Source organism: Perognathus longimembris, chromosome 4, assembly GCF_023159225.1.
Source record: "Perognathus longimembris pacificus isolate PPM17 chromosome 4, ASM2315922v1, whole genome shotgun sequence".
Taxonomy (NCBI): domain Eukaryota; kingdom Metazoa; phylum Chordata; class Mammalia; order Rodentia; family Heteromyidae; genus Perognathus; species Perognathus longimembris.
Window position 1 is genome coordinate 53,764,623 of NC_063164.1, and position 16,270 is coordinate 53,780,892.

General features: G+C 38.2%; 1 protein-coding gene across 1 annotated transcript in view; it reads left to right on the forward strand.

Moving 5' to 3' along the window:
- Window positions 1–16,270, forward strand: part of Lrp2 (LDL receptor related protein 2) — a 195,972-nt gene that overhangs the window by 126,600 nt on the left and 53,102 nt on the right. Inside the window, exons 38-45 of the mRNA XM_048345285.1 lie at window positions 3,332–3,520; window positions 5,947–6,867; window positions 7,007–7,172; window positions 7,499–7,657; window positions 8,939–9,228; window positions 10,069–10,272; window positions 11,884–12,126; window positions 15,872–15,997. Coding sequence (XP_048201242.1) covers window positions 3,332–3,520; window positions 5,947–6,867; window positions 7,007–7,172; window positions 7,499–7,657; window positions 8,939–9,228; window positions 10,069–10,272; window positions 11,884–12,126; window positions 15,872–15,997 — 2,298 coding nt within the window. The remainder of the gene's footprint in view (window positions 1–3,331; window positions 3,521–5,946; window positions 6,868–7,006; window positions 7,173–7,498; window positions 7,658–8,938; window positions 9,229–10,068; window positions 10,273–11,883; window positions 12,127–15,871; window positions 15,998–16,270) is intronic.

Genomic DNA, 16,270 nt, shown 5'->3' on the forward strand with positions numbered 1-16,270 from the left:
CTAGAGGGCTACTAAACACAGAGTTGAATCCTATCTCCAGATTCTTCTGATTTAGTATTCTGGAGAATCTACATTCCTAACCAATTTCCAGGGCCTGCAAACATTTATGGCTTATGAGAGCCATGGACTAAAGCAAGTTAGAAGAATGAAATAGGGATTTGCAAGAGGTATTACAGAACTATGCCTCTTTCTGTTAATGGGAATTTAATTCAGTAATTAATTAGTCCACAAATATTTGTTAATATATATTTTGTAAATTGAAGTATTGAATTCACAGAAGTAGTCACTCCTAAGCATATGTTTGCAACATATCATGCTGGCATCCTATGAATGTCTCAAGTGATTACATGTCTCCTAAATAAACTACGGTTTGTAAGTGTACATTACAGGGGAAATGTTTCTTCAGGAATATGCAGAAATAAAGAGTAGAGGATGGAAGGGAATGAAAAAAGATGAAGAGATTGGGATGGTGGTGGTAGAGCTCTTGCTTAGAATGTGCCAGGCCCTGGGGTATATCTTGAGCAGTGAAATAAACAAAAAAGAATACTTCATAGGTGACTCTTAGTGATGTTTAAGTTTGATTATTTGGTTAAGGTGGTCCTCCTAAGTCTTGCCTTTTAAAGTATACTTCTCCTTTTAAAATTTTTATAAAATCTGTGAAATTCAACTTTGACCTTATGAATATCTTGTTTCCCAGGCATCTTTTGCACATTACAAATAGTGATTTTCTTATTCTTCCACTTGTCACATTTACTAAATAACATTTGTTTGTAAAGAGAAACTCCCCTATTCTGTTTAGTTTATCTTATAAAGATTCTTATTAGTTTGGACTTACTTAAATTTTTTGAAAGTCAGTGGGTTATCAATTACCATACTGTTCCTTTGATGCCTTAAATGGCCAAATTAGGTCAGGGAGCTCATCTTTAATAGATCCCTGAATTTGTTTGTTTTGGTTTAAAAAAATTTTATTGTCAAAGTGTGATAAAGAGGGGTTACAGATTCATATGAAAGGCAGTGAGTACATTTCTTGTTCTATTTGTTACCTCCTCCTTCATTCCCCCCCTTCCCCTTTCCCTCTCCCCCAAGAGTTGTGCAGTTGGTTTACACCAAATAGTTTCTAAGTGTTGCTTTTTGAATGGTTTATCTTTTTGTTCTTTGTCTCTCGATCCTTGTATTTTCTCTCCCTTCCCCGTTTCTACAACCCGTATCAGAGAATATCCAGGGTACTCGGATGTAGCACAGTAGTACCCGGAGCACAGCCACAGAAAGGGACTACAAGAGAAACAAAACTAGACAAACCACTCAGTCAAACAAACTGACAAAGAAAAAGAAAAAAAAGTAGTACGAGTTCACATGGCATGCTGAGAACAATCACAACAGTGGCACAACTCTTGTTTCTGTAACATGGAGTTCATTTCATTTGGCATCTTATGTTGTCTTATGGGTGTAGTTATTGGGGTATTTTGGTCTTCTACCATGACAGCCTATTCCTGTACTAGGTATTCCCTGTGAGGGACACCATAGGGTATATGTTTCTTTGGGTCTGGCCCACTTCACTTAGTATGATTTTTTTTTTCCAAGTGCTTCCATTTCCTTATGAATGGGACAGTGTCATTCCTTCTGATGGAGGCATAGAATTTCATTGTAAATATGTACCACATTTTCCTGATCCACTCGTCTACTGAGGGGCATCTAGGTTGGTTCCATGTTTTGGCAATGACAGACTGTGCTGCAATGAACATAGTTGTGCTGGTGGCTTTAGTGTGTTCTTGCTTGTAATCTTTTGTGTAGATGCCCAAAAGTGGGGCTGGTGGGTCATAGGGGAGCTCTATGTTTAGCCTTCTTAGGGACCTCCACACTGCTTTCCAGAGGGGTTGAACACGTTTGCATTCCCACCAACAATGTAGTAGGATTCCCTTCTGGACACATCCACTCCAGCATTTGTTATTATTAGATTTCCAGATAATAGACATTCTTACTGGGGTGAGGTGGTATCTCAATGTTGTTTTGATTTGCGTATCTTTTATGGCCAGTGATGTAGAGCACTTTTTTTTTTTTTTTTTTTTTTTGCCAGTCCTGGGCCTTGGAATCAGGGCCTGAGCACTGTCCCTGGCTTCTTCCCGCTCAAGGCTAGCACTCTGCCACTTGAGCCACAGCACCGCTTCTCGCCGTTTTCTGTATATGTGGTGCTGGGGAATCGAACCTAGGGCCTCGTGTATCCGAGGCTGGCACTCTTGCCGCTAGCCTATATCCCCAGCCCACTGTAGAGCACTTTTTCATGTGACTCTTGGCCATTCTCATTTCTTCTTCAGAGAAGGCTCTTTTTAGGTCTTTAGCCCATTTGTTGAGAGGGCTGTTGGTTCTTTGGTTGTTTGTTTTGGAGGAATTTAACTTTTTGAGTTCTGTGTATATTTTAGATATCAGGCCTTTGTACTTTGTATGGCTGGTGAAGATCTTTTCCCAATCTGTGGGTTTTCTATTTATCTTGGAAGCTATATCTTTTGCCTTGCAGAAGCTCTGCAGTTTGATACAGTCCCACTTGTCCAGCCTTTCTTTGATTTGTTGGATTTCTGGGCCTTTGTTGAGGAAGTTTCTTCCAGTGCCAAGGAGTCCTAGAGTTTCTTCTATTTCTTCTTGCAGAGTTTTCAGGGTATCTGATTTTATTTCCAGGTCTTTGATCCATTTAGAGTTGATTTTGGTGCAGGGTGATAGATAGGGGTTTAGTTTTAGTTTGTTACATGTGTTGACCCAGTTTTGCCAGCACCATTTGTTGAAGAGGCTGTCTTTGTTCCCACCTATATTTTTAGCTTCTTTGTCAAAGATTAGGTAGCTGTATGTCTGTGGGTTCATTTCTGGGTCTTCAGTTCTGTTCCATTGGTCCTCAGGCCTGTTCTTGTGCCAGTACCAAGCTGTTTTTTATTACTATAGCTTTGTAGTACAATTTAAAGTTTGGTATTGATATTCCTCCTGCACTGTTCTTTCTATGTAGGATTGTTTTTGCTATTTGGAGTTTTTTATTGTTCCATATGAATTTTTTCCTCTCTCATCATCCCATTAGTGGCTGAGCACTTCCTTGCTTTGCAGTACAATATTTCAGACTTACCTCAGGTCTTCCTTGCCCAAACGTATAATCAGTCATTTCTCACTGTAATTGAAACTCCTTATTGGGGGAATAGTATTTAGCAATGAAGATCTGGGTAGTAGATATGTTTATTGCAACTGGCAACCAGTTTGGACATTTTAAAGATCTGAGGAAGGAAGGGGAAAAAAATTTAAAAAAGATCTGGTTCTCGTATGAGCATAGTTTAATGGTATTTTCTTAAAATTTTAGGACGAAATGTACTACACGTGGATGTCGATGTGGCCTCTGGCTTTATTTACTGGTGTGATTTTAATATCTCTGTGTCTTCGTATAATGCAATCAGGAGAATCAAATCAGATGGGTCTTCTTTTACAAACATTGTGACCCATGGGATAGGAAGAAGTGGAATTCGGGGTATTGCAGTGGACTGGGTAGCAGGTAAGTTATCAATGTGCTGATTTTATTGTATTTGATTTTATTGTTTTGTATTTTCATCTCTGTTGTCATGTTTTATGTGGGAAAGTTCAGCCTAAATACATGTTATATAGTTTTATTTTTTCTAGCAATCACTGACAAATCCATATTTAAAATAAATTGAATTTTATAATGAGACCAAGCTCTGTGTTTGTTGAATAAACAATCAGATGTTTTGGCTGACAAACTCATTACAGATTAATTATTTTTGTTATTAATATAATCAAAACTGCAGGCCAAGTGTTTAGAAATACATTCACATTTTTTCTGCACTTGGATCCACACCTCACTGTTGGATTAGAAATGTCTTAAATTTTAAAAGAGATGTGGATATTAAAATATAATGTAAGCTGGGTGACAGTAGTTCACAATTATCCTAGGTACTTGTAGCTGCTCAGGAGATGAGGTAAGAGTATCATGGTTCAAAGCCAGCAGGGGCAGACAAACCCTAGAGACTGTTGCCTCCAATTCATCACCCGAAAGCTAGAACTGGAGGTATCATTCAAGTAGTATAGCATCAGCTATGAGCAAAAAGCTATGTGAGAGTGCAAATCCCTGAGTTTAAGCTCTAGTGCCAGCACATACACATACATACAAACATATATATGCATAGATCCCACATACATATGTATATTATGTTATATACTATAGTATATGTTATGTACATATATGTACATTTTATATATAATAGAAAACAAAGTGGCATTCTTTTATTTTAAAGCCAAGCAATTTCACTCACAAATTCTTTTTTGTTTTGTTTCTATGAAAGTAAGGATTTGTCTGATTTTTTTTTTCTCTTTTACTTATTGGGGTTTGAACTTATGGCCTTGCTGTACTGCTTGAGCTTTACCTTTAATGCTTGACTAAGATTTGACATATAATTCCATGAAGTCTATCCTGTTAGCTTCTGTTAATAAGAATGCTAATTATGATTTTTTTTTTCCCAGTCCTGGGGCTTGAACTCAGGGTCTGAGCACTGTCCCTGGTTTCTTTTTGCTCAAGGCTAGCACTCTGCCACTTGAGCCACACAGCGCCACTTCTGGTCATTTTCTATATATGTGGTGCTGAGGAATCGAACCCAGGGTTTCATGTATGTGAGGCAAGCACTCTACCACTAGGCCATATTCCCAGCCCCACAAAATCTTAATTATTCCTTTGTTAATAGGTAAAAGTCTTTTTGTTCATAAGGTGCTCTTCTGTTAGTGCTTATATTGAGTTACCTGATCCGGTGTTACATTGACTTAATTACATAGATTAATGCATTTAAATTTGAATGATCATTTTTGGGGAGGGCTCGTCCTTGAGCTTCTCTGTGTTCAAGGCTAGAGCTCTACCACTTGACCCACCATGCCACTTCTGGTTCATTCTGAGTAGTTTATTGGTGCTAAGAGTCTCATGGACTTTCCTGCTTCGGCTGGCTTTAAACCACAATCCTCAGCCTTCTGAGTAGCTAGTATTGCAGGTGTAAGCCACTGGCACTTGATTTTTAATGATACTCTGGAAAAACAAATGCATTAGATCTTTTTGAAATATAATCCAATTCTGATCAAAGCGAGTATCATTCTTTATTATTAAGCTTAGTAACTAATCTTTTAGAAAATTAACGTAAAGAAGAGGATAATGGTCCAGTCATGATTTGAAAATGTATCTCAAAAATAAAAGAAGTTAGAGGAGTTGGATGCATGGCTCCAGGTGGTAGAGCACCTGCCTCACAAGCATGAGGCCCTGAGTTTAAACCCCAATGCTGCCAAATAAAAATATATAATGATGATAGACTTTCTATCACACAGGATCAATAATTTGGGATTATTCTCTATTCATTATGTTATCTTCACATGTTTGTTGCTTTACTGTAGCAATTGTGATGTGCTTTAATGCCAGAAGTGGACATTGGTGATTTTAAAAAAGATCTCATTTTAGTCTTAAGTACATGAAATATTTGATAATATTGGTAATAACTCAAGATATTGCTGGCTCTTCCTCTTTGCTTCTTTGGCAGTGTTTGAGTAGAAGTTATAGCATGATAATGGTTAGTCTTTGAAGTGAGTGGAAACATCCAGTACTTCAAGAGGAAATAAGAAAGAACATTCTGGAAAATTTACCTTTTAGTAGAATGTGACCTAACATTTGCTATGAATTCTGATGTGCTCTAGAACCTGAAAATGGACCTACTATTTTTATAAATTTTAAGAAGCATTCCCTTTAGTTCCAAAGAATATATACCTATTTATGTTTTAAAGCTTACACTGAGATACTTAATGTCTTGGAAAAATGACCTATATTGACCCAAACTGACTTTGATATGGAATTCCTCATTTTCCATTCATCACCACCTTCTCTGATTCTTTTTCTTCTTCTTCTTCTTCTTCTTCTTTTTTTTTTTTTTACAGGAAATCTTTATTTCACCAATGCCTTTTCATATGAAACAATGATTGAAGTTCTACGAATAAATACCACCTACCGCCGCATTCTCCTTAAAGCCACAGTGGACATGCCTCGGCATATTGTTGTAGACCCTAAGAACAGATACCTCTTTTGGGCTGATTATGGGCAGAAACCGAAGATCGAACGTGCTTTTCTTGACTGTACCAATAGAACTGTACTCGTGTCTGAAGGCATCGTTACACCACGGGGTTTGGCAGTGGACCATAGCAATGACTATATTTATTGGGTTGATGATTCTTTAGATTTAATTGCAAGGATCCATATTAGTGGAGGGGAAACTGAAATGATTCGTTATGGCAGTCGTTACCCAACTCCTTACGGTATCACCGTTTTTGGAGATTCTATCATATGGGTTGATCGAAATTTGCAAAAAATCTTCAAAGCTAGCAAGGAACCAGGGAACACAGAACCCCCAGCAGTGATAAGAGACAATATCTACTGGCTCAGAGATGTGACTGTCTTTGACCAGCGTGTCCAGCCCCGGACACAAGCAGAGGTCAACAACAACCCTTGCTTGGAAAGTAATGGTGGATGCTCCCATTTCTGCTTTGCTTTACCAGACTTAGCCACCCCAAAATGTGGCTGTGCTTTTGGGACCTTAGAACATGATGGCAAGAGCTGTACCATTTCAACCGAGAATTTCCTTATCTTTGCCTTGGGTAGTTCTTTGAAAAGCTTACACTTTGATCCTGAAGACCATAGCCCACCTTTCCAAGCCATAAATGTGGGAAAAGATGTCATGGCTCTGGATTATGATAGTGTAAATAACAGAATCTACTTCACACAAAATCTAGGCTATGGAGCTGACCAGATTTCCTATGTCAGTTTATATTCTGGCACCCATTCTCCAACTGTTATTGTTTCAGGTGAGTACACTCCAGGTGGAGTTACTTTGGAAGTACTTACAGAGGGTCAAGACACATGCATGACTAAGTGTTCATAATGCATATTGGGACTCTAACATCTTTGTGGTGTTTATGTGTATGTCTGCTGGTATGTGTTCAGATATAGGGGCTGCTGATGGTATTGCCTTCGACTGGATCAATAGAAGAATTTATTACAGTGACTTCCTCAATGAAACCATTAATTCTGTGGCTGAAGACGGATCTCAGCGCACTGTGATAGCTCATTCTACAAGGCCAAGAGACCTTGTGCTAGATCCTTGCCGAGGGTATGCCATGGCCTTCCTTCTTATATTTCTGTCTGCTCATTTGAGGCAGGAGTAGGGTCAGGAACTATTTTATAGGCTTATAACACTATGGCTGCATTTGCAAAGGTGAAAGTGATTTTTACCTAGGAAGGGGAAGTCATTACATAACTCCCTTTAGAAGGAAGAGTGTTGGCATTCTAGGAAACCAATGCTGTGTCTTAGTAAGTCCTTTTTGAGCAAATTATATATGTGGATATAGTAATGGCAATTTGAATACGAAGAGTAAGATAGAAAGGAGTAGGAGTTTCCTTGTGGTAAATTCATTATGCTTTCTTTTGGGTGACTAGGTACATGTACTGGACTGCCTGGGGTACCACTGCCAAAATTGAGAGAGCCACGCTTGGAGGAAACTTCCGAGTCCCCATTGTGAACACCAGCCTGGTTTGGCCCACTGGGCTCATTCTGGATTTTGAGACAGACCTTCTCTACTGGGCAGATGCTAGTCTGTATGTGTCTTTGATGACTTATGTGTGTGTTGCAAAGAGTTCTTCCTTCTGTTTCCAAACTAGAAAGATTCCTTAATATGAGAAAAATACAGTATGCCAGAAAGACATTTCCTAAACATAGAATTATAGTTTTAGGAACTAGATTATATTCTAGCCTGGTGAATGTATTTGTGAAAATTTTTATGTACCATGACATTGAATAATTATGAAGAAAGACATCTGAAGTTGCATCACTAAATGGATCTATTATTTCAACTATAACTGCAAATGTAGTTTGCAATAGGTCCTAGGTAACTATCATAAAATATGAATGGCTCTTAAATGATAATAATTTTCTTTCTGGGTTTTATTATCATTTCTCTTAAATGTGAGTTTTTTTAAGGTCTGATTTTTGGAGCATTTTTTCCATATGAATGGCAATTGATGTATAAAGAATGCTGCCACCCAAATAAATCCCCTTTCTTTTTAAAAGACTCAACATAGCAATTTGTGTGTACAATGCATCCTTATCAATATCATCTCTTAAACAGATCCTTTTGCTCTGCCATGCTTCTCAGCAAAATTCATATTTTCATTGTAAATTTTTGTCAACCGTAATTTCATATGCAATGTTTCTAAGTAACTCCCAATCATTTCTCATTCCATTCAGCCTAGTGGAATAATGGAAGGGAAGAAATGATTTTCTTCATTGTAGTTGGTGTCTACATATAAGGAAGCCTAACTTTTGTTTTCCTCATGATTTTGGTCTTGTGATGACAAGCACCTAATATCTAGATTCTTCCTTCTTGTCTCATTTGAAACACAGTAGTGATGTTTTGTATCTGATTTTTTGCTCATTCTAGTAAATATTTCAAAGTAATAAATGATTGAGAAATCATTTATTTAGAAATCATGAGTAATAAATGATTGAGAAACATTACTAAGGTTGTGGGAAGGACAGATAATTGACACTTCATGAAGAGTCAGTTATGTGTTCCATCCTAAACTCCATGATTACTTTCATAATGCTGTCTTGTTTGTAATATCAGCTTAGTTGCTATGGTAGTATCTCTTGTAGGTTATATTGTATTTATTACAATATACATTAATCTAGATAGTAATAATAGATCTAGGCAATTGTTTGATCTGCAAATAAACTCCCATTACCAAAAGAAACATTTCTAGCTGCCATATTCCTCACCGAAAAAGCCAGTTCAGGGCCTAGTATAAGAGAAAGCTTGAGCCTAACCATGGTTCTTCTTTGTGGATTTCAGCAATGTTTTCTGTTTTACTTCATTTCAGGCAGAAGATAGAGCGAGGCACTCTCACGGGCACGGGCCGGGAAGTCATTGTTGGCACTGCCTATCATCCTTTCGGCTTGACTCTCTATGGCCAGTACATTTACTGGACTGACTTTTTCACAAAAAAAATTTACCGAGCCAACAAATATGATGGGTCTGATCTGATTCCAATGACCATGAATTTATTGGTCCAGCCTAGGGATATTTGTGTAGCTAGGAAAGATGAGCAGAAGCAATGTAGCAATCCTTGTGATCAGTTCAACGGGGGATGCAGTCACATCTGTGCACCAGGTAAGGCATTGCCCATGAAGATGGAAACATGTATAATAATAATAACAATTAGTAGTGGCAGTAATAGCACCTAATAAGGGAGTTTATGGGGATAGCCATCTCTAACAAGAAGAGAAAAATATACGGTTGTCCTTGATTTCAGGGTAATTAGTTGTTAGCAGATTTCTTTTTCTATTCTGTATGGAATCCTCTTTTGTATGTGTGTGCTGGTAATGAGGCTTTGTACTCTCAGGACCTTGTACTCTCATTTGGCGCTTTTACTTTTGGCAGGTACTCTAGCACTTGAGCTACATCTCCTCATTAGGCTTTTATTTTTTGGTTTATTTGAGATAAGAGTGTCTAGATTTTGGCTGCCTGAGACTAAAACCATGGTTCTGCCTCTGAACTATAATTCTCAGATATCAGGCTCCTGAATAGTTAGCTTTTGGGCATGAGCCACTGCTGCCTGGCTCAATAAAGCTCTCTTATGAAGGCATTTTAAATGCAAGCTTGATGGAATGAGAAAATATCCTCAGATCTCAGCCTCCTGAGTAGCTAGTATTACAGGCGTGAGCCATCAGAATCCAATCTCATTATGTGTTTTACATAGAACAAACACATAAGAATATGTATGTGCTTTCTGATATTCTCTGCAAATTCTGTTGAGAAGAATCATTACTATTCAATATAGTAATGATTGGTAGCTGTTCTTGAGGGAAGAAGGACTCAGGCATAGTGAAAAGACTGCTGTACAGTGTGTCCATACTTGTGTGGAGCATTTCACATGAAACTTGCAATGCTGTTCTACCAGGAACTCAATGAATGGTTGCTACACTAGTGTTTATTTTTTTCTTGTCCCAGGTCCCAACGGAGCTGAGTGCCAGTGTCCACATGTAGGCGACTGGTATCTGGCCAATAACAACAAACACTGTATTGCGGACAAGGGCTCTCGGTGTAGTGCATCTGATTTCACCTGTCTCAATGGGCACTGCATCAAAGAGCAATGGATATGTGACAATGACAATGACTGTGGCGATGGCAGTGATGAGCTGGAAAGTGTCTGTGGTGGGTTGGATTCAGTACTCTGTGTGTGTGTGTGTGTGTGTGTGTGTGTGTGTGTGATGAATCAGAGGTAAGAATCTCACAAACTTTTCTGCTCTGGCTGGCTTCAAACAGCGATCTCCAGATCTCAGCCTCTAGAATAGCTAGGAATACAGATATCACTGTCACCCAGCTGAATCCACAGTACTTTTATGCTACATTTTTTTTTTTCCCAGTCCTGGGCCTTGGACTCAGGGCCTGAGCACTGTTTCTGGCTTCTTTTTGCTCAAGGCTAGCACTCTGACACTTGAGCCACAGCGCCACTTCTGGCCATTTTTCTGTATATGTGGTGCTGGGGAATCAAACCCAGGGCTTCATGTATACGAGGCAAGCACTCTACCACTACGCTGTATTGGAGCTCAGTGGATCTTTAGTGTTGTTGTTGTTGTTGTTTTTTTGGCCAGTCCTGGGCCTTGGTCTCAGGGCCTGAGCACCATCCCTGGCTTCTTCCTGCTCAAGGCTAGCACTCTGCCACCTGAGCCACAGCGCCCCTTCTGGCCGTTTTCCATATATGTGGTGCTGGGGAATCGAACTGAGAGCTTCATGTGTAGGAGGCAAGCGCTCTTGCCACTAGGCCATATTCCCAGCCCCTTTATTGTGTTTTTGATACCGAATGAGTTGGTCTGAAATTTGTGTACAAGAATCCTTTGAGTTGAAATACACTCACTCTGAAAACCTGATTACATGTGTTAAATCATCTCTAGAGTTAGGGTTAAAAATAGAAGTTTTGGATTTAAATCCTGACTATGCCATTTACAACCTGTGTAGGCCAGGAAAATTTAGCAGGCAGGGAAATTAGTGGTTACTAGGGTTTGTGTGGGAATGAGAGGATAGGAAAGGATGTGGTGCATGCTAAGCAGGATTTATTAGCTTGAGACTAAGGATACCACTAGGTGATTGCTATCATTTTATTAATCTTCATCGCAGAAAGGTCATCAACACAATAACTGTAGTGAAGTTACTGCCAATCCTTAGTTTTCATGAGAATGGAGACAATAAGACCAAGTAAATTTTTGAGACTTTTGAATCTGAGTATCTTAACATAGAGACTAGAAGTTAGTTTCTTTGATGTTCCCCTCATCCCCAGTTCTGGGGCTTGAACTCAGGGCCTGAGCGATGTCCTTGAGCTCTTTTTGCTCAGAGATGCCACCCTACTATTTGAGGCACAGCTCCTTTCCAGATACTTGGTAGTTAATTAGAGGTGTTAATCTCATGGATCTTCCTTCCCAGACTGGCTTCAAATGTTGATCTGCAGATCTCATCTTCCTGAGTAGCTAAGATTATAGGTATAAGCCTGGGTAACACTAGAAATTTTTGTTTTCTCCAAAGAAATTATATTTTTATGCTTTTTAAAATGAGATACTTTTAAATTGAGATTATAGAGAAGTGGAGTGACTTTACTTTCTGCTTAAAATGTGATCATTTAAGAGGCATAGAGCATATTTTTGTTTAAGATGTCCTTTTGCTTCGCAATGCAGTCTGATTTGTAGCCACTTTTGTCAAAGTATAAAAGTAGAAACAAGGATGCTGCTTAGATCAAGGCATTTCACTTCAACTTGTTTTGTCTCCTCTTAGCCTATCACACCTGCCTGCCAACAGCCTTCACCTGCGGCAATGGGCGATGTGTTCCCTACAGTTACCGCTGTGATTACTACAATGACTGTGGTGACAACAGTGACGAGGCTGGGTGCCTGTTTCAGTCCTGCAACAGCACTACTGAATTTTCTTGTAGCAATGGGAAGTGCATACCTCTAGACTTGGTCTGCAATGGAATAAACAACTGCAGGGATAACGACACTTCCGATGAGAAAAATTGCCGTAAGTTTTATTCTAAGTACTTACTGTTCTTTTGGCTGTGAAGTCTTAAGACCACCAGAAATGGAATTTTAATGGAATTTGTTTTTTAAAAAAACCAAAAACAACCACCTCTTAAGTATTCACCAAAACATGAATAAAGTCATCTGATGGAGTGTAGAATTGGTTTTAGAAACAACTGTACTTGATATTTGAATTATTTATTTAAATGGATGAATCCATGGAATCATTGAACATTTTGACTCGATTACTTTGCTCCTGACTGGCATATCTGTTAGATTATAAATATCACTTTATAAGTTTTTTATTTTTAAGAGTGCTTCACCTTTAGCTGGGCATTGGTGGCCCATAGCTACTCAGGAGGGTGAGATCTGAGGATCATGGTTTGAATCCAGCCTGGACAGGAAAGTCCATGAAACTCTTATCTCCAATTAAACACCCCCCCCCAAAAAAAAAAGGCTAGAAGTGGAAGCTATGAATCAAGTGGTAGGATGCTAGCTTTGAGCAAAAAAAGCTCAAGGAATGAATGTAGACCCTTAGTTCAAGTCCCTAAACAGGCATGTGTGTATGTATGCCTGTGCATGTGCACACACAGACACACACACACACACACACACACACACACACAAACACTTCCTCTTTAGTTACAGACAAAAAATCACTAACTAAATGCATTGTGGTTAATGTGTTCTGTGCAAAAAGCTATATAATATCTGTTGACGACAATATTTTTCTTTAGTTTTCCTAGTAAATAATTTTTTAGTTAATTGATTTTTCTAAGCTTTCTGGGATTTGTACCTTAGCATCTTAGAGAATCAAAAGAGCAGAGTCCAGGTTCACGTTTGCTGATCTCCATTTATTTGTATTTATTTGCATTAAATTGGCTTGGTTACTCACTACCCCTTGATGTTGAAGAGTGAGCACAGGAGGAGCTTGTACATTTTAGGCAAACACTTTGCTACTAAGCTATACTCTCAGCTGGATTTGTTTTAGGAAAAAAAAAGTTGTAGAAAATTTCAAACGTATACTAAATTAGAATAACATAATGTACCCATTACACAACTTCAATAATTATCAATCAATACCAACCTTGTTTCACGTATCTCAGATTTCTTGTGAGTATTATAAAGCAAATCCTAGACATGAATTTCACAGACAGTCATTTTAAAATACACTGATATCTATGATAAAGCCTGGTATCACCAACAATATTCACTTAGAATCTTTGAGTCCATATTTGAATTTTGTCATTTCCTCCTCTCCTCCTGTTAATCTGCTAAATTTAGATTCAGACATGATTTGCACATCAATTTTGATTGATTTTAAACAATTAAACATTTTATGATTCAAGAGTTTAATTTCTTTATGCCGTAATAGTTCACACTTTGTGTGTGTCTGTGTATGTCTGCACTGGCCCTAGGGTCTGAACTCAGGGCTTAAACATTGTCCTTAGACTTTTTTCACTCAAGACCAGCATGCTACCCTTTGAACTACAGCTCCACTTCTGGCGTTTTAGTGGCTAATCGGATATAAGAGTCTCATGGATTTCCGTGGCCCAATTGGATTTGAACCTCAATCCTCATAACTCAGCTTCCTAAATAGGATTACAGGACAAGCCCCTGGCACCTGGCAAGTTCCCACTTTTTTATGGTAGAGTGGTTTATGAGGTGATTTTTTTCTTGTGGAATACCAACATTTTGGATTTGTAATTGGTCCATCTAACTGATTCCATTATCTTATTTCCTATGACCTGGAATAGACCTAAAGGGCTACATGTGAATAGACACAGCTGTGTGTTACTATATCACATGAAGAGACACACAATCTTTGGTTGTCTTACTCAAAGTGACAATAAAATCTATCAGTAGACTTCTGTGTAAACCTAAACTCTGTCTTGAAGTTCTCATCAACTTTTTATTCAGTGGTTTTTAGTATCTGTGGGTGATTCTATAAATCTAATAGTGTATCAAATGACCATTGTAGAACTGTTTCCTTTCTTCCATATTTGTTGTCTGAAGTTCTACAAAGGAGAAATTTTCCTTACCATCTGATGGTAACTGCAAGTATAAGACAAATAATTCTTTAACTTGTAAAGTTTTAGAGTAGTGAGTTTATAATAAGGTATTTTTGTGTAGTACTACTGAACTCATGGGTTTTTATATATTTGATTTGTTTTGATGCAATACCACCATTTATTCTTTTTGGTGACCAGTTATCCTATCTTAGGCCACTGAGTTGAATCCTTTGTTCTTTTTACATGATCCCACTCAATATTCTATGGCTGAGGTGTGCCTTGTACATTTCCTATCCTAAAGTTATATTTTGTCCCTTATCCCAGGAGACAGCTTCCCTGATTTGGTATTTAAAAATTCCCAGTGTTGAATGCCCATTTTTATGTGATTTCACTGATTCCTGGGCCTATTCAGTAGCTAAAACAAGGAAATACAGTGTTTAAGGAAAGAAATTTATGTTGACATTTATCATGTAAATTAAGATTGAAGGTGTTTTTCTTCATAGATTTTATAATTATGCCTTTTCTTTTATTATGAGTTCCTAATAGCATTATCTTTCATTGCTTCTTTGATATATTCTATAACAATTTCCAAAATACCTATAATATACTTTCTAAATTATCACAACCACACAAATGGGACTATTAATGATGAACATATTAAATGTAAGATATTTCTTGTTCATATATCACATCCCATTAGGAATATCCCATGCACATGAGTGTGCATGCACACACACACACACACACACACACACACACACACACACACACACACATTGAGCACCATGAATCCAAAATTCTGAATTCCCAAATCTGAACCTTTTTTGAGTGCTGACATGATGCAGAAAATCATTTCATGTCAGAATGATGAAAAATATTCAATAAAATTACCTTTAGGCTATATGTATTAGATGTACATAAAAGATAAATGCATTTAGTATTTACACTTGGGTCTCACTTCTAAGACAATTCACTATGTATGTACAAGTATTCCAAAATATCGAAAAATATTGTAAACATTTCAGGTTCCAAGCATTTAAAATAGGAGACATTGAACCTTAACATCCTTTATCTTACACAAAAGTTAGCCTACCATTTTGAGCTTTGCTTATGTTCTATTGCCAATACATCCTGGAGACTGTTATTCCTTATGCACATACAAAGATTGCCTCTTTTCCTTTTCTGGTTATGTATTGCTCCATTGTGTGGATATGCCATAGGTTCTCTAACTAAGAGTTGGGCTTTTTATTGGTACTAGTAAATAAAGGAAAGTGTAAAGAAATTACAAATCAACCTCTTTCTTCATCTCTTCCCCACTCAGGATCAATCGCAACTTTTTTTTTTTTTTTTTTTTTTTTGCCAATCCTGGGCCTTGAACTCTGGGCCTGAGCACTATCCCTGGCTTCTTTTTGCTCAAGGCTAGCACTCTACCACTTGAGCCACAGCACCACTTCTGGCCTTTTTGTATATATGTGGTGCTGGGGAATCAAACCCAGGGCTTCATGTATATGAGGCAAGCACTCTTGCTACTAGGTCATATTCCCAGCCCGCAACTATTTCTTTACCAGAGAGTCTATATGTAACTGAAGTGTTACAGGTTGCATGCTTCTGAATCTCTGAGCATGCCTCCTGTGCGGTGGCTTGAGTTCTGCAGTATGGTGGTTTGAGTTCTGCATATGGATGTATGGTTGTGGTGGATATATTCCAAATGTTTCTCTGGTTGTTCTTTTCAAGCCGATCGCGTTTGCCAGTCTGGATCTATAAGATGTCCAAATGTAAATATTTGTATTCCTCGAAGTTACTTGTGTGATGGAGACAATGACTGTGGAGACAGCAGTGATGAAAATCCCATTTTTTGCAGTGAGTAAGATAAAATTGCCTCTCTGTGATTCCAGAGACACATATCTTGAGCATGCATCAACATATGTTAACTTTGATTGTCATCTCAAACTGAGTTTGTAAGTGGGTGGCAAGGCACTTGCTTTAGGTTGTGATTGAAGTGGGTGGAAGAAGCCCCAGACCCAAAATATTTCTTCTGCAAATGTATTGTCATTGGAGAGCTATTCCCCCCCCTTCCCGCTCCCCCACCCCCGTGTTGTAGGCCTTTTATCTTCAGGAGCTCCAGGCAGAATT